The sequence below is a fragment of the Pristiophorus japonicus genome, chromosome 18 (assembly GCF_044704955.1).
Source record: "Pristiophorus japonicus isolate sPriJap1 chromosome 18, sPriJap1.hap1, whole genome shotgun sequence".
In the NCBI taxonomy this organism is placed as follows: Eukaryota; Metazoa; Chordata; class Chondrichthyes; family Pristiophoridae; genus Pristiophorus; species Pristiophorus japonicus.
Window position 1 is genome coordinate 13,013,039 of NC_091994.1, and position 24,143 is coordinate 13,037,181.

At 47.3% G+C, this 24,143-nt stretch overlaps 1 protein-coding gene across 4 annotated transcripts in view; it reads left to right on the forward strand.

Moving 5' to 3' along the window:
- Positions 1 to 23,615: 23,615 nt before the first annotated feature.
- Positions 23,616 to 24,143, forward strand: part of dazap1 (DAZ associated protein 1) — a 29,992-nt gene continuing 29,464 nt past the window's right edge. For 2 of the 4 annotated variants that reach the window (XM_070859659.1, XM_070859660.1), the window contains exon 1: positions 23,616 to 23,877. In XM_070859659.1, coding sequence (XP_070715760.1) covers positions 23,849 to 23,877 — 29 coding nt within the window. In that variant the 5' untranslated portion in view covers positions 23,616 to 23,848. The remainder of the gene's footprint in view (positions 23,878 to 24,143) is intronic. The other 2 variants (XM_070859661.1, XM_070859662.1) reach the window with 2 other exon arrangements.

Genomic DNA, 24,143 nt, shown 5'->3' on the forward strand with positions numbered 1-24,143 from the left:
TTGAGCTGCAGTATGCGGACGACGCCTGCATCTGTGCACATTCAGAGGCTGAACTCCAGGATATAGCCAATGTATTCACTGAGGCATATGAAAGCATGAGCCTTACGCTTAACATCCGTAAGACAAATGTCCTCCACCAGCCTGTCATCGCCGCACAGCACTGCCCTCCAATCATCAAGATCCACGGCGCGGCCCTGGACAACGTGGACCATTTCCCATATCTTGGGAGCCTCTTATCAACAAAGGTAGACATTGATGCGGAGATTCATCATCGCCTCCAGTGCGCCAGTGCAGCCTTCGGCCGTCTGAGGAAAACAGTGTTTGAAGACCAGGCCCTCAAATCTACCACCAAGCTCATGGTCTACAGGGCTGTAGTAATACCCGCCCTCCTGTATGGATCTGAGGCATGGACGATGTATAGAAGAAGGCACCTCAAGTCACTGGAGATATATCACCAACGATGTCTCGGCAAGATCCTGCAAATCCCCTGGGAAGACAGGCGCACCAACATCAGTGTCCTTGACCAGGCTAACATCCCCAGCATTGAAGCACTGACCACACTCAATCAGCTTCGCTGGGCAGGCCACATAGTTCGCATGCCAGATATGAGACTCCCTAAGCAAATGCTTTATGCAGAGCTCCTTCATGGTAAACGAGCCAAAGGAGGACAGCGGAAACGTTATAAGGACATCCTCAAAGCCTCCCTGGTAAAGTGCTACATCACCACTGATACCTGGGAGACCCTGGCCGAAGACCGCCCGAGGTGGAGAAAGTCCATCCGGGAGGGCGTTGAGCTCTTCGAGTCTCAACGCAAAGAGCATGAAGAGGCCAAGTAGCGGAAGGAGCGCGCGGCAAACCAGCCCCACCAACCCCTTTCCTCAACGAATGTCTGTCCCATCTGTGACAGGGTCTGCGGCTCTCGTATCGGACTGTTCAGCCATCAAAGAACTCACTTTGGGAGTGGAAGCAAGTCCTCCTCGATTCCGAGGGACTGCCTATGATGATGTTGATAGTAGGCTCTTGAGATATGGAAAATGGTCCATGTTGTCCAAGGTGGCGCGGTTTTGATTAAATCGACCAGCTCCGTTGTGCGGGCCACATCGTCCGCATGCCCAACACGAGACTCCCAAAGCAAGCGCTCTACTCAGAACTCCTACGTGGCAAGCGAGCCCCAGGTGGCCTCAAAGCCTCCTTGATAAAGTGCAACATCCCCACCGGCACCTAGGAACCCCCAGCCTAAGACCGCCCTAAATGGAGGAAGAGCATCCGGGAGGGCATTGAGCACCTCAAGACTCCCCACCTACCCTTTCCTTCAACCACTGTCTGCCCCACCTGTAATAGAGACTGTAATTCCCATATTAGACTGTACAGACACCTGAGAACTCACTTTTAGAGTGGCAGCAAGTCTTCCTCGATTTCGAGGGACTGCCAAGATGATGATTAGCATACAAGAAATTATCAAACAGCTTTGCATAAGGATAGTAAATACTAAATGTGACAGTTGAAGTCACTTTCCAATACACATTAGTGCTCACTGTAAATGGTTTCCAAAGGCAAGCCTGCCCCCACTACAGACCAAAGCTTCACTTTATGCGTTTTAAATACCCATGATAGTATGTCGTACGATGTAGAATCATAGAATGGTTAAAGCACAGAAGGAGGCCATTCCGGCTCTCTGCAAGAGCACTTCAGCCAGTCCCACTCCCCCGCCCTTTCCCCGTAGCCTTGCAATTTATTTTCCTTCAGGTATTTATCCAATTCCCTTTTGAAAGCCACGATTGAGTCTGCCTCCACCACCCTTTCAGGCAGCACATTCCAGATCCTAACCACTCCGTGCATAAAAAAGTTTATTTTGCCAATCACCTTAACTCTGTGTCCTCTGGTTCTCGACCATTCTGCCAATAGGAACAATCTCTATCGACTCTGTCTAGAACCCTCATGATTTGGAACACCTCTATCAGATCTCCTCTCAACCTTCTCTGTTCAAAGGAGAACAACCCCAGCTTCTCCAGTTTATCCACGAAACTGAAGTCCCTCATCCTGGAATCATTCTTAGAAATCTTTTCTGCATCCTCTTTAAGACGTTCACATCCTTCCTAAAGTGTGGTGCCCAGACTTGGACACAACACTCCAGTTGAGGCCGAACTTCCAAGTTTTGTGCCATCTGCAAATTATGAATTTGTGCCCTGTACACCCACGTCCTAGTCATTAATATATATCAAGAAAAGCAGTGGTCCTAGTACCGACCCTTGGAGAATACCACTATATACCTTCCTCCGGTCCAAAAGACAACTATTCACCACTACTCTCTGTCTCCTGTCACGTAGCCAAATTCATATCCATACTGCAACTGTCACTTTTATTCCAGGGGCTTCAACTGTCAGGAAACATTGCTCAGAAATTGTAGGAAACCTGCGCTGCCATTTGAACTGTAACAGGGTGGGACTTCTGCCCACCGCTTACCTTGACCCTGTCCCAAACTCCAGGGCCTGGGTCATTTGAATATTGAGTTACAAGCTGGTCTGTCTGGAGATTGTTGCTGAGCTAGTTTATCTCATGTGGGTCGCCAAAATTGGGCACAGCGACCCTAAGCTATGTATATTAAGAAGTATAGATTTATAGAATCATAAGGGGAGAAATTGGGTGCCTTTGTGCCTGCCATAACGAGGCGTCAATGAGTTTGCGACCGGGTGCACACCGCTAACGACTCCCAATAAATTCAGTGAGAGTTTAGCTGCGGCGCTTACAGCATTGCGCCCCGATCTCCCACACCCGGAGATCGTGATGTCATCACTACGCACATCGCCCCGTTAGCGTCCCGGACCTTAAATTGGGTTTCACCCCCTGAAGCAGCGCAGGGTGATAACAGCGACTGATTCAAGGGACGCAGCCGGCCGCTACCGGGGTGAACATTATAAGGGGAGGTGACCGGCTGCTGTGAAAAAGCATCTGCCCGTTTCATTGCTGCGGTTTTTTGGCGGGGTCGGTGCCGCGATTGCTCAGCCTGGCACACTGCTTGAGGGTGGGCTGATCGCGCGGCACCTCCCCACACACCCCACCCCAGCTCCCCGGTGGTCTAGGTAGGTGGCTTCTGCTTTGGCAGAGTCGGCAGCGTGGGCATTTCCCTTTAATTGAAGGACGTGCTCCTCGGACGCGACAGTGCCATGCGCTTTGATTTTACACACCAATCTCTTGTGCGGGACCTTGTCAAAAGCCTTTTGAAAGTCCAAATACACCACATCCACTGGTCCTCCCTTGTCCACTCTGCTCTTTACATCCTCAAAAAAATTCCAGAAGATTCGGCGAGCATGATTTCCCGTTCATAAATCCATGCTGACTTGGACCGATCCTGTCACTGCTTTCCAAATGTGCTGCTATTTCATCCTTAATGATTGATTCCAACATTTTCCCCACTACTGATGTCAGGCTAACCGGTCTATAATTACCCATTTTCTCTCTCCCTCCTTTTTTAAAAAGTGTTGTTACATTAGCTACCCTCCAGTCCATAGGAACTGATCCAAAGTCGATAAGACTGTTGGAAAATGATCACCAATGCATCCACTATTTCTAGGACCACTTCTTTAAAACTCTCCTTAAAACATACCTCTTTGCCCAAGTTTTTGGTCCATGCGCTAATTTCTACTTATGCAGCTCGGTGTCAAATTTCTATTGCATATTATTCCAGTGAAGCGCCTTGGGACATTTAACTATGTTAAAAGCGCCATATAAAGACAAGTTGTTGTTGTTGTTGTTGTTGAATCCTCCTCTGGTATCTTCTACTCTTAACAGCTGCTGGTATCCTTTTCTTATACCATTTCTCAATTCAATCCCTTGGATCTTCCCTTGGATCCATCACTCAACTTACCTTTCTGATAGGTCCTCTCTCTTTTCCCCCAATCTCATGCCGTCCCTCCTCTTTTGTTACTGAAAAACACCTATTTCAAGGATGTTAGTGTGGCAAAAGGCCCCTTCTTATCTGTATAGTGAACCTCCCTTATCAGTCTGGTTCCTGTGGTTGCATGGATTCTAACTGCAGCTGCATTTTGTTTTTCTCTAGTTCATAAACTCCTGTCTTTTCAAGGTCTGTGAATTTCATGGCTTTTACTGTGTTTCGTTCAGCTCTAGTTTACTCGAATAAAAATGGCACGTTGATGAATGTTATTCCATCAGTCTTTTTGCTAAGCTAGATGTGAGTGTTTGCTTTGCTTTGTGAGTGAATTCATATATATGTGAGTATAAGTGTTAACAAACAAATTAGTAACTGGATGCATATATATGTGTGTATAAAGAAAATAACTGTTGCGAGACAAATTAATAAGTGAATTGACTATAATCTTAGAGAGGGAGGCGGGCTGACTATAGTTGGCCTCAGTGGCTCTGGAATAGAAAAAAACCAAAAAGACTTACATTTATATAGCACCCTTCATGACCACCGGACGTCTCAAAGCACTTTACAGCCAATGAAGTACTGCAACTGTTGCAATGTGGGAAACACAGCAGCCAATTTGCACACAGCAAGCTCACACAAACAGCAATGTGATAATGGCCATATAATCTGTTTTTGTTATGTTGATTGAGGGATAAATATTGGCCAGGATACCAGGGATAACTCCCCTGCTCTTCTTCGAAATAGTACCATGGGATCTTTTACGTTCACCTGAGAGAGCAGATGGGGCCTCGGTTTAACGTCTCATCCGAAAGGTGGCACCTCCGACAGTGCAGCACTTCCTCAGCACTGCACAGGAGTGTCAGCCGAGATTAATCTCTCGAGTGGGACTTGAACCCACAACCTTCTGACTCAGAGGCGAGTGTGCTACCAACTCAGCCACAGCTGACACTTTTAGTGGAGAGGAAAACCACCCAGATTTCCTGCTCTCCCGTGATTCCTGCTGGGAAGTATTTGTGTGCAAATGTGGATCTGGAACAGAATCAGGCTCAACTGTGATACCCTTCACAGTCAGCCAGCCAGCCTGCTGCCACTTGCACTCAATGAATGGCCAGTTAGCTGAGATACCAGAGAGTACATATGACAATGGGGTATCATCATCATCATCATCATCATTGGCAGTCCCTCGGAGTCAAGGAAGACTTACTTCCATTCTCAAACTGAATTCTTGGGTGACTCAAAAGTCTGATGCGGGACCTACAGTCTCTGTCACAGGTGGAACAGACAGTGGTTGAAGGAAAGGGTGGGTGGGGAGCCTGGTTTGCCGCATGCTCCTTCCGCTGTCTACGTTTGGTTTCTGTATGCTCTTGGTGACAAGACTCGAGGTGCCCAGCGTCCTCCTGGATGCTCTCCCTCCACTTTGGGCGATTTTGGGCCAGAGATTCCCAGGTGCCGGTGGGGATGTTGCACTTTATCAAGGAGGATTTGAGGGTGTCCTTGAAGAATTTCCTCTGCCCACCTGGGGGGCTCGCTTGCCGTGGAGGAGTTCCGAGTAGAGCGCTTGCTTTGGGAGTCTCGTGTCGGGCATGTGGATGGGTACGGTAGCATAGTGGTTATGTTACTGGTCTAGTAATCCAGAGGCCAGGTCTGCTGATCCAGAGACATGGGTTTCAATCCTGTCACAGATACTAAGAATATGGACAGCACTGGTTCAATAAATAATCTCAGCACCACCTTCTCAAGAGCAATTAGGGATGGATAATAAATGCTGGTGATGCTCACATCCCATGAATGAATAAAAAAGATCTCTGTGACCCAGTTAATGTCTCCTGGGAGACGGAGGGATGTTTAAGCAGCATAATAATGTTATTGCAGCCCCTCGCCTTCTTGGGCTCTGATATCTATCTGCCACAATGTCAGCTTTGCATTGAGGGGGAGGTGCAGAAGCAACGTGCAATGTCAGCACAACTCTGTGAGCTCTTATAGCTCAGCCTCGCCCTCCATCGTCCCCTTTTCTCCCCCAAGTGCCTGCCCAACCCTAACTGCAGCAAAATGAGCCTGGAAAGCAAGATCCCAATCTTCTCGCAGGGGGAAGATTGCAAACCCGACTGGAGGGTGGCGAGCGCCGAGTACGATGAAACCGACAGTCACTTGGAGACCCTGGGCAAACCAGTCATGGAGCGCTGGGAGACTCCGTACATGCATTCCCTCGCCACCGTTGCAGCCTCAAAAGGTACCGTTCCCAACTCCCTTTCAACCCAACTGCACTCTTCGTGCGATCCCCTCCTTTTAGAAAATGTTGCTCACCTGAATTTTTCTTTTTAAATCCAGGTCACCCCTGTTGCACAAGTGCACCACTTTTTTTAGTATTCTCTCCTTTCCCAACATTATCATTCCACCTCTCTGTGTCCTCCACCAAGCGTTTGCAATTGAGGCTTTCTTGCTGATAAAAAAAAAGGATGATTAGGAGATCCAAGAGCTAATAGAATGCAAACGCAGGGCATTTCTGAGTCTTAAGCAACAACCCAACTCCGGAGCAGCAAAGCAGCATTACAGACGGCTCAAGGCTGAGGTCCAACAAAAACCCGGGACCTAAAGAACAGGTGGTGGATGGAGAAAGCACAGGAGATACAGCAGCTGGCCGACAGCCATGATGTGCGAGGATTCTTCATCGCAGTCAAGGCCACCTATGGTCCAAACACCCAAAGCTGCACCCCACTGCTGGCCAAGAATGGGGAAACACTCATCAAGGACACCGAGGCAGTCAGGGCCCGCTAGAAGGAGCACTTCGAATATCTCCTCAACCGAGACTCTACCTTTGACTCGAGTGTTCTCGACTCCATCCCACAGCATATGACCCGCCACCACCTCAGTAAAACCTCAACACTGCGTGAGGTAGAAAAAGCCATAAGACAGTTTAAGAACAACAAAGCTTCGGGAGCGGATGGAATCCCTGCTGAGGCACTGAAGTATGGCGGAGAGGCACTACTGGCGCGAATACATGACCTCATCTCTCTCATCAGGAGGGAGGAGAGCATGCTGGGAGATCTCAGAGATGCAGTGATCGTGACCATCTTTAAAAAAGGGGACAAGTCCGATTGCGGCAACTGCAGAGGAATTTCCCTGTTATCAGCCACTGGGAAAGTCGTCGCTAGAGTCCTCCTCAACCGTCTTCTCCCTGTGGCTGAGGAGCTCCTCCCGGAGTCACAGTACGGGGCACAACGGACATGATTTTTGCAGCTGCAGGAAAAATGCAGGGAACAGCACCAGCCCTTATACATGGCCTTCTTCGACCTTAGAAAGGCCTTTGACACTGTCAACTGCGAGGGTCTATGGAGCATCCTCCTCCGTTTCGGATGGCCCCAAAAATTTGTCAACATCCTCCGCCTGCTCCACGACGACATGCAGGCCGTGATCCTTACCAACGGATCCATTACAGACCCAATCCATGTCCGGACTGGGGTCAAACAGGACTGCGTCATCGCCCCAACCCTCTTCGCTGCCATGTTCCACCTCACAGCTGACAAGCTCCCCGCTGGAGTGGAACTAAACTACAGAACCAGTGGGAATCTGTTCAACCTTTGCCATCTCCAGGCCAGGTCCAAGACTACCCCAACCTCTGTCGTCAAGCTACAGTACGTGGACGATGCCTGCATCTGCGCACATACAGAGGCTGCACTCCAGGACATAGTCGACGTATTTACTGAGGTATCCGAAAGCATGGGCCTTATGCTAAACATCCACAAGACTAAGGTCCTCCACCAGCCTGTCCTCGCTGGACTGCACTGTCCCCCAGTCATCAAGGACAACGAGATCCAGCACTGCCTCCAGTGCAGCCTTCGGTCGCCTGAAGAAAAGAGTGTTTGAAGACCAGGTCCTCAAAACTGCCACCAAGCGCATGTCTCCAGGGCTGTATTAATACCCGCCCTCCTGTATAGCTCAGAAACATGGACCATGTACAGTAGACACCTCAAGTAGCTGGAGAAATACCACCAACGATGTCTCCGCAAGATCCTACAAATCCCCTGGGAGGACAGATGCACCAACATTAGCGTCCTCGACCAGGCCAACATCCGCAGCATCGAAGCACTGACCACACTTGATCAGTTCCGCTGGGCAGGCCACATAGTTCGCATGCCAGCCACAAGATTCCCAAAGCAAGCGTTCTACGCGGAACTCCTTCACGGCAAACGAGCCAAAGGTGGGCAGCGGAAACGTTACAAGGACACGTTCAAAGCCTCCCTGATAAAGTGCAACATCCCCACTGACACCTGGGAGTCCCTGGCCAAAGACCGCCCTAAGTGGAGGAGACGCATCCGGGAGGGTGCTGAGCACCTCGAGTCTTAGCCGAGAGTATGCAGAAATCAAGCGCAGGCAGTGGAAAGAGCGTGCGGCAAACCAATCCCACCCACCCCTTCCCTCAGTGACTATCTGCCCCACCTGTGACAGGGACTCGTATTGGACTGTTCAGCCACCTAAGATCTCATGTTAAGAGTGGAAGCAAGTCTTCCTCGATTCCGAGGGACTGCCTATGATTATGATGATGATTCTGCACTCAGGCATGTGTCGTAGGTGAGGGGACTGAGTGTAACTGAGGGAGCCCCTTTGTATAAGTAACCAGGAGCATTCACACACAAATAAAGAAACTGGATTAGACTTTTGAGAAAATTATAATGGAAATGTTCTTAATATTGAGGGGGGGGGACAAAGAGCATTGATACTAAATGGAATGTATGGGCATTTCTACAGCTCACAACCATCACATTCAGTTGATGCATGTTAACTTAGCAGATTGTCACTCAGACTGATCTCGCCCTGTGGTTTCACTAAGTGAGTTAGATGATATAAATCACAGAACGTCTCTGAATGCAACATTGCTCTGAAGCACACGGTCAGCCCTCAGTGAAGGTATGTGGCTGGCTGAGAATGCAGACACATGCGCCCTTAGAAATGGGGGCGTTTCATTCCAAATATGAAGATGAAAATCAATTTGACTCCCATGGCTTGGAAAGGGACACTTTAACGTTTTAATTCAATCGGATTAGATTTTGATTTTCAGGTTTTCTGCGTGTAAAGTTATTGGTCAAAACTTCCATCTTGTCTTGTCACATGCTTATCGGTTGCACACTCATGTGTCACTCATTCACAAGCTGAGAAGGCAGCTCTGTAACAGCTGCAACTGGGGGTAAGCTCCTTAACATGACCAGGTCCCCCTGTGCTGTCCTTTAAAGAAACTGAGAAACATACATTTTCTTCAAATGTTTTGCAAAATGCATCGTTTTACAGGATTTGTGTTTTACAATCTTTTCATTGCACGTTGTCCTGTAACATTGATTTTAAGGGTCACTATAAGTTGCAACTGAAATATTTTATCTAGGTTAGATGAGAACATTGGGCCAGTATAAATATCTAGTGGACTGCTACAACACATGTGCCGGCTAGCACAGTAGCTCATTGTAAATCTACAGATGTGCTAACCCAACAGCTGTTTACTCTAACCCTATTTCCCAGTTGTGAAACAGATTCTGCCAGCACTGTTGCAGCTGCAATGACAGACATAAACACACTGGATTGAAGTAGTAAGTTGTGGAGCAACTGACGAGGGGTAAAAAACAGTAAAGACCAATGTGCTTTCTCTTGGCTTCGGAGGATGTGTTCTGGAAATTGGGTTTAGAATGGCAATTGCAGCCACTAAGATACAGTCCTTTAATATTGAAGAGCACTGGATCATTGAATGTAACGATGGTGTGTTTAAAAGATTGAAGGAGTGGGCTAAGAAGCAACCCCACAAGGTGAGTGCCCTCTGACTACACATTTGGATAATTCCTCAGTTCTTCCAATCATTAAAGTGTTTTTAAATGTTGATGATTTTTATTCTGGTTTTGTGCTTGGAAGTAGTAGGGAAACTGCTCGACCAAACTCATTTCACTTGGGACTGTTATCAAATTTGACTAGATTCAATCCAAAATCCCAGAGATGAAGGGACAATGTTCTAATATAATTGCACCATTAAACCACCTCAACAAAGAAAATCATTGCATTAATATAGCACTTTAACATGTTTCGAAGCACTAAAGTTGCAAAGAATCATTGAGGCTATTATTATGTAGGCAAAGGTGGCAAACATCGATCGAGTACCATGGTCTAGTGAGCCATTCCATGACGGGGAAGGGCAAAACATGCATCATTCATCTTGCTCTACTCAAACTTCACCTCTTGTTCATTGCCCTGCCCTCTCTCCATTTCCCGACACCTCGGATTCAATGTCTTGCACTCTCTCCATCTCCCGACACCTTTTCTTAACTGCCTTGCACTCTCTCCATCTCCTGGCTGGAGTAAAGCTCAGTTGGGAAAAATGAATGGAGAAAATGTTGTTAATCTAATCATGTATGACACGGATAATTTCCACAGAAGTTATACAATTCTGCAATAGAGAGCTCACCAACATATCCACACATTAAAATACATTACAGCCGGCAATTTTTCAAGCATATTTACGCAGGAATCTCAGGGGTAGACTTTCCCCAAGGCCCTAACCGCCCGATTGCCGCCCAGGAAATATCGCTAAGCTTCATCAGTTAACGCCCGCGAAAGTTTCCACTAATGAAGTCATTAAAACCGCCCAGCGAGAAAATGGTTCTTACACCATGATTCTCGGCAGTTTCTGGGCAGTTACAGCCTAAAGTAGCGAGAACAGGTGATTCTTAAAAAAAAATTTTTAAATTTACTTCAAGGCTGCAGTTGGGCCTAGGGAGGGGGGAAACTTAAAAAAAAAATTAAGAAACATTCCCAAGACACTTTTATACATAATCACCTTTTTAAAATAAAAAAAAAATAAAGGACCTTTAACTTACCTTTCTTTGCAGATTAGTCACCTCGCGCCCTGTTTAAGCAGCTTTCACAGGGAGGTTCCCTCAGCGATCTGGACGGGCTTCCATTGAGCCAAACTTACGCCCTGGTGATTCTGTCGCCGGTGCACGCGGCGGTTTTGCTCCCGGCGATCATTTCGTGATGTGGCCGGTACCATTCAAAAGGTAAATGGGAAACTTTCGCTGGGTGGTTTCTCTCAGAAAAACAGCTGTACTGCTGAGAAAACCGCCCAAAAAGAGGATGAAAATCCAACCCAGTATAGTGTTTGCAGACAGACTCATCATTTTGAAAATAGTTTATGCAAAACACTTTTTTCTAAGATGAAATCTGCATGTTGTGGGTTCTGTCCTTTGGATGAGAAGCGGAACAGGCTTGAGGGACTGAATGGCCCACTCCTGTTTCGATGAGACATTAAACTGAGACCATGTCTGCCTGTCCAGTTGGCTCGGGTGAATGCTAAAGATCCCAGTGGATTACTTGAAGAAGAGCAGGGAATTCTCCTGGAATCATGGCCATCATTCCTCCATCAACAAGTATCGTCACAACAGAATACCTGGTCATTCATCTAATTGCTGTGTGTGGGCCCTTGCTGAATGAATGCAAAATCACTGCAGTCATTGCCAACAGGACAACAGACACTGCACCTCAAAATAACTCAGTGTATGGGAAGTGCTTTGAGATATTTCTAAGAGATTGTAGGACACTACATAAATGCAAGTCTGTCTTTCCTATGTATGACAAAGGGTACAGAGCACTAGAATGTTGCAGCACAGAAACAAGCCACTTGACCCATCGAGTCTTTGCCAGTGTTTTTCTCCATAAGCGCCACCTGGTTAAATCCCATTTTCCTGCTAATGTCCAAATCATTAGGAAAGGACATTTTTAATCTGCCCATAATTTTAATCAGTCTTACATATTTTCCAATGCAGGTTGTTCCTCTCAAGGGGCTCTGGGAGGATGTAGTCACAACGTTACCAGATTCACATTTTGATGGTAGGTTTGACATTAGTGTTTTATCTTTTACTAAATCTTTGACTATGTAAACAAATTTGAACAAATATTCTCTTTACTAATGGCAGAATTTAGGTTTGGATGTAGGGTTCTGAAGCCAGGAGTTCTGTTAAATCACCATGGCAAACTTTCAGTAGTATATTAACAACAACTTGCATTTATATAGCGCCTTTAACGTAGTAAAACTTTCCAAAGCGCTTTAGAGGAGTGTTATCAAACAAAATTTGACACTGAGCTACCGAAGGAGATGTTACAACAGATGACCAAAAGCTTGCTCAGAGGTAAGTTTTAAGGAGAAAAGAGAGGTAGAGAGGCGGAGAGGTTTAGAGAGGGAATTCCTGAGCTTGGGGCCTAGGCAGCTGAAGGTACTGCCATTAAAATCAGGGATGCGCAACATTTGGAGGAATGCAGAGATCTCGGAGTGCTGTAGGGCAGATTTAAGGAATTAAAATCGAAAAACATCAAGGAATATTTTATGAATTTTTAATGATGAGGTTGATGAGATCTAGTGATAAGAACATAAGAAATAGGAGCAGGAGTCGGTCAATTGGTCCCTCGAACCTGCTCCACTATTTGATATGATCATGGCTGATCTGATCATGGACTCAGCTCCACTTCCCTGCCCGCTCCCCATAACCATTGACTCCCTTATCATTCAAAAATCTGTCTATCTCCACCTTAAGTACATTCAGTGACTCAGCCTCCACAGCTCTCTGGGGCAGAGAATTCCAAAAATTTACGACCCTCTGAGAGAAGAAATTCATCCTGAATGCAGTTCTAAATGGGCAGCCCCTTATACTTAATCAGCACATCAGTACTGCGTCAACCTTTATTTTATATATTCGGACTGTCCAATTTAGGCAACCTGGACTATTTTGTTTATAGGGTCTAATTGGAATATCAACTATTGACAGGACGGTTTGATATATGAATATATCCTACACTGGTTGACGTGGAATTGCAGTGAAGAGGTTACGTTCAAAATTCTTTTCCGTGGTAGTTTCCCTTCCACGTGTTGCCACGCCGACGCTCTCGGTGAGATACTGTTACAGCAAAGCTTCTGGAGGAGCAGGAAACACTGACAACTACTTCCTGATTTCCGTGTTTAACTGCGCATGTGTTGCTTTCCGATTTACTCCATAATACCGGTGAGCTCTGATAGCAAAATATATCAATATAATAGTGGGAGGGCATGATTAAATACAAGCCAGTGGATTGATTCAGATAACATAAACCACATATCAAAATATTTTGAAGTACACTGTCAAAGCTGCGCGTTTTCTCCTTTTTATATATTTTCTCAAATGTACATCTACATTATAATCAAGAATAACTAATAAACGTTATTTATTAATATATCACAATGCTGCCAGTTTGGGTCGGTATTCGAAGAACCCGTTAAACTTACCCTTATTGATTGGTTATCTTCTGTTTACTCCGCTTATCTCCTGAAGATGCTGATTCACACTTGGCTGTAGGAACATAGGATATTCAGGCCCTCAATCTTGTTCCGCCATTCAGTTAGATCACAGCTGATCTGTACCTCAACTCCATTTATCCAGCTTTGATCCATATTCCTCAATACGCTCACCTAACAAAAAGCAATCTCGGTCTTAAAATGTTTTAATTGACCCAGCACTCACAGCCGTTTGAGGGAGCAAGTTCCAAATTTTCGCTACCCTTTGTGTGAAAAAATTCTTCTGATTTCACTCCTGAATGGCCCCGGCTATAATTTTAAGGTGTGCCCCTTTGTTCTGGATTCCCTGACCAGAGGAAATACTTTCTCTCCATCTACCCTATCGCGTCCCTTTATCTTCAGGAATGGTTCCATGGGTATTGGCTGCCGCCCGTATAATTCACCCAAGTGGCCATTCTTCATTCGTGAGTTGAGACATCATTGGAAGATGATTGCACCATGGGGGGGCATCATAGCCATGCCTTGAACCTCACATGCATTTTTGAACAGGAGTCACTGGATGGTGATTGCGAATGAGAACCACGGCCGACTTCTCCCTTCCTGAGAAAAAGAGTGTTCGAAGATCAGGCCCTCAAATCTGTCACCAAGCTCATGGTCTACAGAGCTGTAATGATACCCGCCCTCCTGTATGGCTCAGAGATGTGGACCATATACTGTAGACACCTCAAATCGCTGGAGAAATACCACCAACGATGTCTCCGCAAGATCCTGCAAATCCCCTGAGAGGACAGACTCACCAACGTTAGCGTCCTCGATCAGGTCAACATCCCCAGCATCGAAGCACTGACCACACTCGACCAGCTCCGTTGGGTGAGCCACATTGTTCGCATGCCTGACACAAGACTCCCAAAGCAGGCACTCTACTCGGAACTCCTACACGGCAAGCGAGCCCCAGGTGGGCAGAGGAAACATTTCAAGGACACCCTCAAAGCCTCCTTAATAAAATGCAACATCCCCATCGACACCTGGGAGTCCCTGGCCAAAGACCGCCCTAAGTGGAGGAAGTGCATCCGGGAGGGCGCTGAGCACCTCGAGACTCATTGCTGAGAGCATGCAGAAAGCAAGCGCAGGCAGCGGAAGGAGCGTGCGGCAAACCAGACTCCCCACCCACCCTTTCCTCCAGCCACTCTCTGTCCCACCTGTGACAGAGACTGCAATTCCCGTATTGGACTGTTAGTCACCTGAGAACTCACTTTTAGAGTGGAAGCAAGTCTTCCTCGATTTTGAGGGACTACCTATGATGATGATGGTTTATAATGTGAGGGGCATTATACCCTGAAATTAAGGATATTTAAAATGCAGCCTGCGGGCCACATCCAGCCCGTGGGAAGATTTGATTTGATCTGGTCTGCAAAGATCCTGGTCGGTGGATGGAGGGGAGCTTGAAACCTTTTGTGTACTGAGGTTTGGAATTTTTGTTTATGGGCTTCTTGCGTGTTTACATGGTGCTGCTCTTGCTTTTTGTGTGTATGGTTGGGCCTGGTTTATTGAATATGTAGGATGGGAGGGACGCGGGCATTTTGTGCGCAGAGGTTTGCAATTCTATTCACTCAAATGTACTTGCTTGTTCAGCAGCCATGCCAACTTGAATTAAATGCAACCGGACTGTTCACTCAAACCTTGATGACCTCATTCCCCAGCCCCTCCCTGGGCGGCAGTTTACCTTGTTGATTCACTCGCCCACTCATCCCCCATGAGCAACATTATATCTGTGCTCTCTCCCCTCCTGACTAGCCTTTCTGACCAACCCCACTTCACCCAACTGAGAGGTGTTCTCAAACAGCCCCCTCTCTGCAGAGCAAGAAAATCATCCTCCACCTATTGCAATGCCTCCTCCTGCTATTGAGCAGGGACACTGACTTTAGCCTACTACCCCCATCCCACTGCATCTAAACAGACCCAAACAAAACGTTCCTGCCCATCTCTCGTCATCCTATCATTCTCCAACCCTATTGTCCTCATCCTCACCCATCCTTCCTCCTCTCCGCTCTCATCCATTGCCACTTGTTCCCATCCTCTTCTCCTCCACCATCCATCGCCCTCGTTCCCATTCTCCTCTCCTGCCCGTCCCTATTACCCACTCTTCTCCACCCCTTCTTGCTGTCCCCTCCTCCCTCCCTCCACCCCCCATCTAGATTCACTTATCTCCCCGCCCAATCTCAATACTGCAAATGATGTTGACTCTCCTTATGCATTGCCATAGGAGATTGATTAGTATAATGCAGATAAAGCTGGAAAGGTCACAGAGAAAGTGCAGCCAAATCAAACTCCAAGTGTTAAACGCCCTTTTAAACTTCTTTTCTTTCAGGGTCACGCTTTGCGTTTGCTGAAGCCTTTCATATTGCAACCTCACCTCCTGGGGAGAGCTACTGAAGGGAAAATATAATAACATTGTGAAAATGTTCCAGGTGTTTCTCTCCCAACAATGCAGCACTCTCTAGCAACGTATCCTTTAAGCTTTTAAGATTTCCCGTTGAAATGAATAGTTATGTGGAGAGACAACAACAACTTGCATTCACATTTCACCTGTAATGTAGTAAAACGCCCCAAGGCGCTTCTCATGAGCATTATCAAACAATCTGTCCAAGAACGCAAAGTGTTGAAAACAAAGGTTTCAGTGTTTGACACCACATTAACAGAAACTTTACATCAACATTGCATAATATAACCAAGTGCCTACCCTTGTGCATTGTTAGTTGGTATTGTCAGCAGGCCGGGGCCATTGGAGTGAGCAGCATGGGGCGGCCCGGCCCAGAAATCGGCGCAGTCCCAGCATGCAAGACCATCAGCAGACTGGGGCCATTGGAGGGAGCAGCGTGCGGCAGCATACCACTGCAGGGAGCGGCGCGTGCTGCTGGAGGAGGGCGATGGCTACGAAGCCAGGTCACTGATTGCAGCGCGGGCAGGCACAGCAGGAGGGGTCAAGGAGCGGCAAGAGTCTGTAGAGGGAAGTAACCGGGGCCCAGGAGAGGCGTGAATCTGGGGCCCAGAAGAGGCGAGGGCCCAGGGGCAGCACGGGCCAGCCCACACTGCGATATGTGTGCGCGCTCGGTCTTGCAGCAGAGCTGGTCTCCAGTTAGTCTTGGGTAATCCTTGCCACTGGACCAAGACCTAGCTCTGTCAAGCCCGTGTGGTGGCTGGTGTGCAACGGTCACCACATGTTAAAAAAATCCACGCACAGGTATCTTCCACCCTTCACGAGGTAATTCTGGTTTTGGAATATTAGGTCCTTCATTGAAACACCTGTGAACTCATCCCTTTTTGGCATGGAAGCAAATCTTCCTCGCTTTGAGGGACTGCCTATGATGTTAGTTGGTATGATTAGACTAGGATGAGGGCGAGTGTGTGGGGTGGCTAGTGAGATAGGGAAGTGATAATGCAGATAGAGAGGACTGGGTGGAGGTACAAGGTAGGTTGGTGTGAGTAAGGATGTGCAGGAGTAGGGTAAAGAATGCAGAGTGATGGGGATGTGATGAATGGCACAGCAGGATGAGATCATTGAAAGGTTTGCGTCACTGCAGCCTGGTCCTCCTGACGACAACCCTGCTTGTGTCCTCCTGTGCAGGGTGCAACCAGGCTCCGTGGGTGTCCTGCGCAGGTCTCTTCTGACCATTGGAAGGGATGAGAACCTCCATGTGTGCTGACTCTCTTCATAAGCATCTGGAGGGAGTCGTGGGAGAGCCTAGGTGCAGCCCTGCAACTCTGTACAGTGTTTGCCAGTGTTTGCAGCACCTCAATGCTGTAGAACACTGACAGCACAAATGTCAAAATCAATTGGCGCATGGTCCCTTTAAGGAAACCGGCTAATGACGCGTCATCAAATGACGCTTCCTTCAAGTGGCCGGCAAACACGCTGGCCGGGCTTAACAAGCCCAATCAACGTAAAATCATGCTACACAACGGGCTGGAGCCAGCAGCGGGGTCGGTACCCACCATGGAGCCGCCTCGGTAGGGGAAATAGTGGCCTTTGTGTTTGGGGAGCTGATGTGATCAGGAACTGCTGCATATTCTTACTTCATCCAATCGCTTTGTGCTGTGCTTGCAGAGGGCCTTCCGTTACATGTGAACAACTGAATTTCGCTTTACTAAAGGCATGACGGGCAGTTCACTGTGATTGTCCAAGAGCAGTGTGCGGTGGCCCGGGTCCCGGCCTACAAGACCATCAGCAGGCCGGGGCCATTGGAGGGAGCAGCGTGCGGCGGCATACCACTGCAGGAAGCAGCACGTGCTGCTGCAGGAGAGGACGGTTACGAAGCCAGGTCACTGATTGCAATGCGAGCAGGCACAGCAGGAGGGGCGAAGGAGCGGCAAGAGCTTGTAAAGGAAAGTGACCGAGGCCCAGGAGAGGCGTGAATCTGGGGCCCAGAAGAGACGAGGGCCCAGGGGCAGCATGGGCCAGCCCACACTGCGATATGTGTGCGCGCTCGGTCTGTGCAGCAGAGCTGGTCTCCAGTTAGTCTTGGGTAATCCTTGCCACTGGACCAAGACCTAGCTCTGTCAAGCCCGTGTGGTGGCTGGTGTGCAATGGCCACCATACGTTAAAAAAAATCCAAGCACAGGCATCTTCCACCCTTCAGGATGTAGTTTGGGATCTGGAATATTAGGTCCTTCATTGGAACACCTGTGAACTCATCCCTTTTTGGTGTAGAAGCAAGTCATCCTCGCTTCGAGGGACTGCCTATGATGATGATGATTTGTTTGTGTACACATCTTTCCCACTTCATGTTTTTTTTATTTGTGACAGGGCAAATCTAAGATTATGATAAATTATTTTTTTTAATCCTGCACTGTTTGAATCTATTCATTCAATAGTTTCTGGAAATCATCGATTAACAAGTTTATTTTTCTCGTGTGAATGGGCTTTGGGATTTGTAGTTGAAATGACCATTTTGCTGCTAAAAGACAGCCTTTGAAAAGACGTGAAAACAAAGTGGGTCTCCAATCCTCTATTTTTCAACTGATTTAGAATAAATACTGAGAGATAGCTAATAGATGAAAGAAAAGAAAGACTTGCATTTATATTGCATCTTTCATGACCACCGGACATCTCAATGTATGCTTTACAGCCAATTAAGTACTTTTGGAGTGTGGTCACTATTGTAATAATTGAAACACGGTCGCCAATTTGCACAGAGCAAGCTCCCACAAACACCAATGAGGATATAACGAGCATGGTGGATAGAGGTGTACCGATGGATGTGGTGTATTTAGATTTCCAAAAGGCATTCGATAAGGTGCCACATAAAAGGTTACTGCAGAAGATAGAGGTACGCGGAGTCAGAGGAAATGTATTAGCATGGATCGAGAATTGGCTGGCGAACAGAAAGCAGAGAGTCGGGATAAATGGGTCCTTTTCGGGTTGGAAATCGGTGATTAGTGGTGTGCCACAGGGATCGGTGCTGGGACCACAACTGTTTACAATATACATAGATGACCTGGAAGAGAGGACAGAGTGTAGTGCAACAAAATTTGCAGATGACACAAAGATTAGTGGGAAAGCGGGTTGTGTAGAGGACACAGAGAGGCTGCAAAGAGATATGGATAGGTTAAACGAATGGGCTAAGGTTTGGCAGATGGAATACAATGTCGGAAAGTGTGAGGTCATCCACCTTGGGAAAAAAAACAGTAAAAGGGAATATTATTTGAATGGGGAGAAATTACAATATGCTGTGGTGCAGAGGGACCTGGGGGTCCTTGTGCATGAATCCCAAAAAGTTTGCAGGTGCAGCAGGTAATCAGGAAGGCGAATGGAATGTTGGCCTTCATTGCGAGAGGGATGGAGTACAAAAGCAGGGAGGTCCTGCTGCAACTGTATAGGGTATTGGTAAGGCCGCACCTGGAGTACTGCATGCAGTTTTGGTCACCTTACTTAAGGAAGGATATACTGGCTTTGGAGGGGGTACAGAGACGATTCACTAGGCTGATTCCGGAGATGAGGGGGTTACCTTATGATGATAGATTGAGTAGACTGGGTCTTTACTCGTTGGAGTTCAGAAGGATGACGGGTGATCTTATAGAAACATTTAAAATAATGAAAGGGATAGACAAAATAGAGGCAGAGAGGTTGTTTCCACTGGTCGGGGAGACTAGAACTAGGAGGCACAGCCTCAAAATACGGGGGAGCCAATTTAAAACCGAGTTGAGAAGGAATTTCTTCTCCCAGAGGGTTGTGAATCTGTGGAATTCTCTGCCCAAGGAAGCAGTTGAGGCTAGCTCATTGAATGTATTCAAGTCACAGATAGATAGATTTTTAACCAATAAGGGAATTAAAAGTTATGGGGAGCGGGCGGGTAAGTGGAGCTGAGTCCACGGCCAGATCAGCCATGATCTTGTTGAATGGCGGAGCAGGCTCGAGGGGCTAGATGGCCTACTCCTGTTCCTAATTCTTATGTTCTTATGTGATAACGGCCAGATAATCTGTTTTTGTTATGTTGATTGAGGGATAAATATTGGCCAGGACACTGGGGATAATTCCCCTGCTCTTCTTCAAAATAGTGCCATGGGATCTTTTACATCCACCTGAGAGAGCAGACAGGGCCTCGGTTTAACATCTCATCCGAAAGATGGCACCTTCGACAGTGCGGCACTCCCTCAGCACTACACTGGAGTGTCAGCCGAGATTTATGTGCTCAAGTTCCTGAAAGGCAGTATTCTGGCACAAGAGGTCTGAATTACTTCTTACAATTACTTCTGTCATGCTTTAAACCTACAACCGCGAATATTCCAGGCAAGCCGTCTATTGTTACAGTATGTATTGCACAAATGACAGTTCCTCCACAGACAATTTAAAGCAAATGCTTGGCAGGTTTGACTTAATGATGATTAGTAACTGTGGTTTGATAGAAGGAAATTAAAACAGTATGATATAGTTTGCATTCATAAATGTAGATTTTCTAAAATTGCAGATTTCATATCACATTTGGAGTACTGCGTACAGTTCTGGTCACCATATTATAAAAAGGATATAGAGGCACTGGAGAGTGTGCAGAGTAGATTTACAAGGATGATACCAGAAATGCGGTATCATGTATACATATCAGGAAAGGATGAACAGGCTAGGTCTCTTTTCTCTTGAAAAGAGGCTGAAGGGTGACCTAAAGAGGTCTTTAAAATTATGAAAGGTTTTGATAGAGTGGATACAGAGAGAGTGTTTCCACTTGTAAGGATGAGCAAAACTAGAGGCCATCAATATAAGATAATCCACCAAGAAATCCAATAGGGAATTCAGAAGAAACTTCTTTACCCAGAGAGTGGTGAGAATGTGGAACGCGGTACCACAGGGAGTGGTTGAAGCGAATAATATAGATGCATTAGAGGGGAGGCTAGACAAGCCAATGAGGGAGAAGGGAATGAGGATTATGCTGATAGAGTTAGATGAGGAGAGACGGGAGGAGTCTCGAATGGAGCATAAATGCCAGCATGGATTGGTTGGGCTGAATGGCCTAGTTTCTGTGCTGTATATCCTTTGTAATCCTATGTAATAAAAACAGAAAATGCTGGAAATACTCAACAGGTCAGGCAGCGTCTGTGGACAGAGAAACAGAGTTAACGTTTCAGATCGAAGATCCTTCGTCAGAACTGGAAAAAGTTAGAGATGTAACAGGTTTTTAAGCAAGTGTAAGGGCAGCGAAAGGGGGAGAGGAGGAAAGAACAAAAGGGAAGGTCTGTGATAGGATGGAAGGCAGAAGAGATTAAGAGACAAAAGGGGGTGATTGTGGAAGGCAAAATGAGATGGTATTGGGATAAGTTAAGATGAGTCGAGATAGGGTGTAAATGAAGATGGCAGAAGCATCAACAGCTGCCGTGGGAAAGAGAAAAAACAGAAGAAAAGAAAAAAAATTGGGGGCGGAGGTTATGCTCTGAAATTGTTGAACTTGATGTTGAGTCCAGAAGGCTGTAAAGTGCCTAACCATAAGATGAGGTGCTGCTCCTCAGGCTTACGTTGAGCTTCATTGGAACGGTGCAAGAGGCCGAGGGCAGAGAGATCAGAGTGGGAGTGGAGCAGTGAATTAAAGTGACAGGTGATCGGAAGCTCGGGGTCACGCTTACAAACTGAACGGAGGTGTTCCGCAAAGCGGTCACCCAATTTGCGTTCGGACTCCTCAATGTAGAGGAGGCCGCATCGTGAGCAGCGAATACAGTGTACTAAACTGAAAGAAGCACAGGTAAATCGCTGTTAACTCTGTCTCTCTCTCCACAGATGCTGCCTGACTCACTGAGTATTTCCAGCATTTCTGTTTTTATTTCAGATTCCAGCATCCGCAGTATTTTGCTTTTGAGTTGTATCGCTGCCCGTGTCCTAACTCGCACCAAGTCTTGCTCACCCATCACCCCTGTGCTCGCTGACCTACATTGGCTTCCTTTTAAGCAATGCCTCGATTTCAAAATTCTCATCCTTATTTTCAAATCTCTCCACGGACTCGCCCCTCCCTATCTCTGTAATCTCCTCCAGCCCCACAACCCTCCGAGATACCTGTGCTCCTCTAATTTTGCCCTCTTGAGCATCCCTGATTATAATCGCTCAACCATTGGTGGCCGTGCCTTCTGTTGCCTAGGCTCTAAGCTTTGGAATTCCTTGCCTAAACCTCTCCGCCTCTCTACCTCTCTTTCCTCCTTCAAGACGCTCCTTAAAACCTATCTCTTTGGCCAAGCTTTTGGTCCCCTGCACTAATTTCTACTTCTGCGGCTCGGTGTCAAATTTTTAAAAATCTCATAACACTCCTGTGAAGTGCCTGGGGACATTTCACTATGTTAAAGGCACTGTATAAATACAACTTTTTGTTGTAGTAAGTGCAGGGGCAGATAGTGGGGCGGGATGGCGTTGGGGAGGAAAGAACAAAAGGGAAGACCTGTGATAGGGGGGAAGGGATTGAGAGACAAAAGGGATGATGGTGCAACAAGGCAATAGCAGATGGTAATGATGTCATCATCATAGGCGGTCCCTCGTATCGAGGATGACTTGCTTCCATGCCAAAAAGGGATGAGTTCACAGGTGTTTCAATGAAGGACCTAATATCGCAGGTCCCGAACTACAACTATTTTCGTCGAAACGTAAATCAAACGTCCCCTTTTGGCAAGGGCACTAGAAACCACAAATCAACAATTTAAACTTGAACTAAAACCTTAAATCAAATTAAAATTTGGTTGCCGGGGGTCCTGAACTACAACTATTTTTGTTCAAAACGTAAATCAAATGCGAACCCACAAATTAACAATTTAAACATGAACTAAAACCTTAAATCAAATTAAAATTTGGTTGCCAGGATCCCGAACTACATGTTGTAGGGTGGAAATATAGAAACATAGAAATTAGGTGCAGGAGTAGGCCATTCGGCCCTTCGAGCCTGCACCACCATTCAATAAGATCATGGCTGATCATTCACCTCAGTAGCCCTTTCCTGCTTTCTCTCCATACCTCTTGATCCCTTTAGCCGTAAGGGCCATATCTAACTCCCTCTTGAATATATCTAACGAACTGGCATCAACAACTTTCTGTGGTAGAGAATTCCACAGTTTAATAACTCTCTGAGTGAAGAAGTTTCTCCTCATCTTGGTCCTAAATGGCTTACCCATAGAAACATAGAAAATAGGTGCAGGAGTAGGCCATTCGGCCCTTCGAGCCTGCACTGCCATTCAATGAGTTCATGGCTGAACATGCAACTTCAGTACCCCATTCCTGCTTTCTCGCCATACCCCTTGATTCCCCTAGAAGTAAGGACTATATCTAACTCCTTTTTGAATATATTTAATGAATTGGCCTCAACAACTTTCTGTGGCAGAGAATTCCACAGGTTCGCCACTCTCTGGGTGAAGAAGTTTCTCCTCATCTCAGTCCTAAATGGCTTATCCCTTATCCTCAGACTGTGACCCCTGGTTCTGGACTTCCCCAACATCGGGAACATTCTTCCTGCATCTAACCTGTCCAGTCCCGTCCCGTCAGAACTTTACATGTTTCTATGCGATCCCCTCTCATCCTTCTGAACTCCAGTCGTTGCCGGCCCAGTCGATCCAGCCTCTCCTCATATGTCAGGCCTGCCATCCCGGGGAAGGGTGTTGAAGGGGTGGAAGATGCCTGATATGGAGATATGGGCAGATGCCTGTGATGATGATGATGACGACATGTCATTCCTGTGGCGAATGGGCGAGGCCAAAACTACAACTCCCGTCTCGCACCGCGCGGCAAAGGGGCGGGGACGGGACCCGGATGGAGGGGTTGCCAGGGGAGACAGGGGGTGCTGACGTGAGTGCGGGAAGCCCTGTAGCGCTGCGGTTGTTGCGCAGTTTCGGCGTCGGTTGGGCTTTTTTTTGTGTGTTGTTTTGCCCCGCCCCCCCGCCTTCACTCGCGCGGTGTGTGTGGGAGATAGGAGGAGGAGGAGGAGTGGGGGGGGGGAAAGAGGGCACAGAAGAGCGCAGGCGCGCAGCAGCGAAGGCAGAAGCGCCAATACATCTTAGCGACCTCCACACAGGGAACACGCACACCGGGAAAAGCCAAGGCCGGGAGAAAAGGAAAAAAAAAAACGCAATTAAAAACGGGCGAGCCGCAACCAGACCCCGCCGTCGCGCCCCCGTCGAGCCCCGCTTCGTCGTCCTCATCGCCGGCCGCCATGAACAACCAGGGCGGCGACGAGATCGGGTAAGCGCCGGAGCGGGCTAGGCCCCGAAGCCTTCGCTTGAGTTTGGAGACGGTCAAAGTTTTTTTTTGAAAGGGTCGGCGTGTGCGTGTTTGCGGGCGGCCGTTAGCGGGTGCGGCCTAGCTTTTTATTTATTTTGCGGGTGGTGGGGGGGGTAGAGTTTTATTTCTCCTTCTTTTATGGATTTGGGGGGGGGGGGGGGGATTAATCTCGAATGGCGCCCCCGAGGAGGGAGCAAGAGACAGAGCGGGGTAATGGCGGCTGTAGA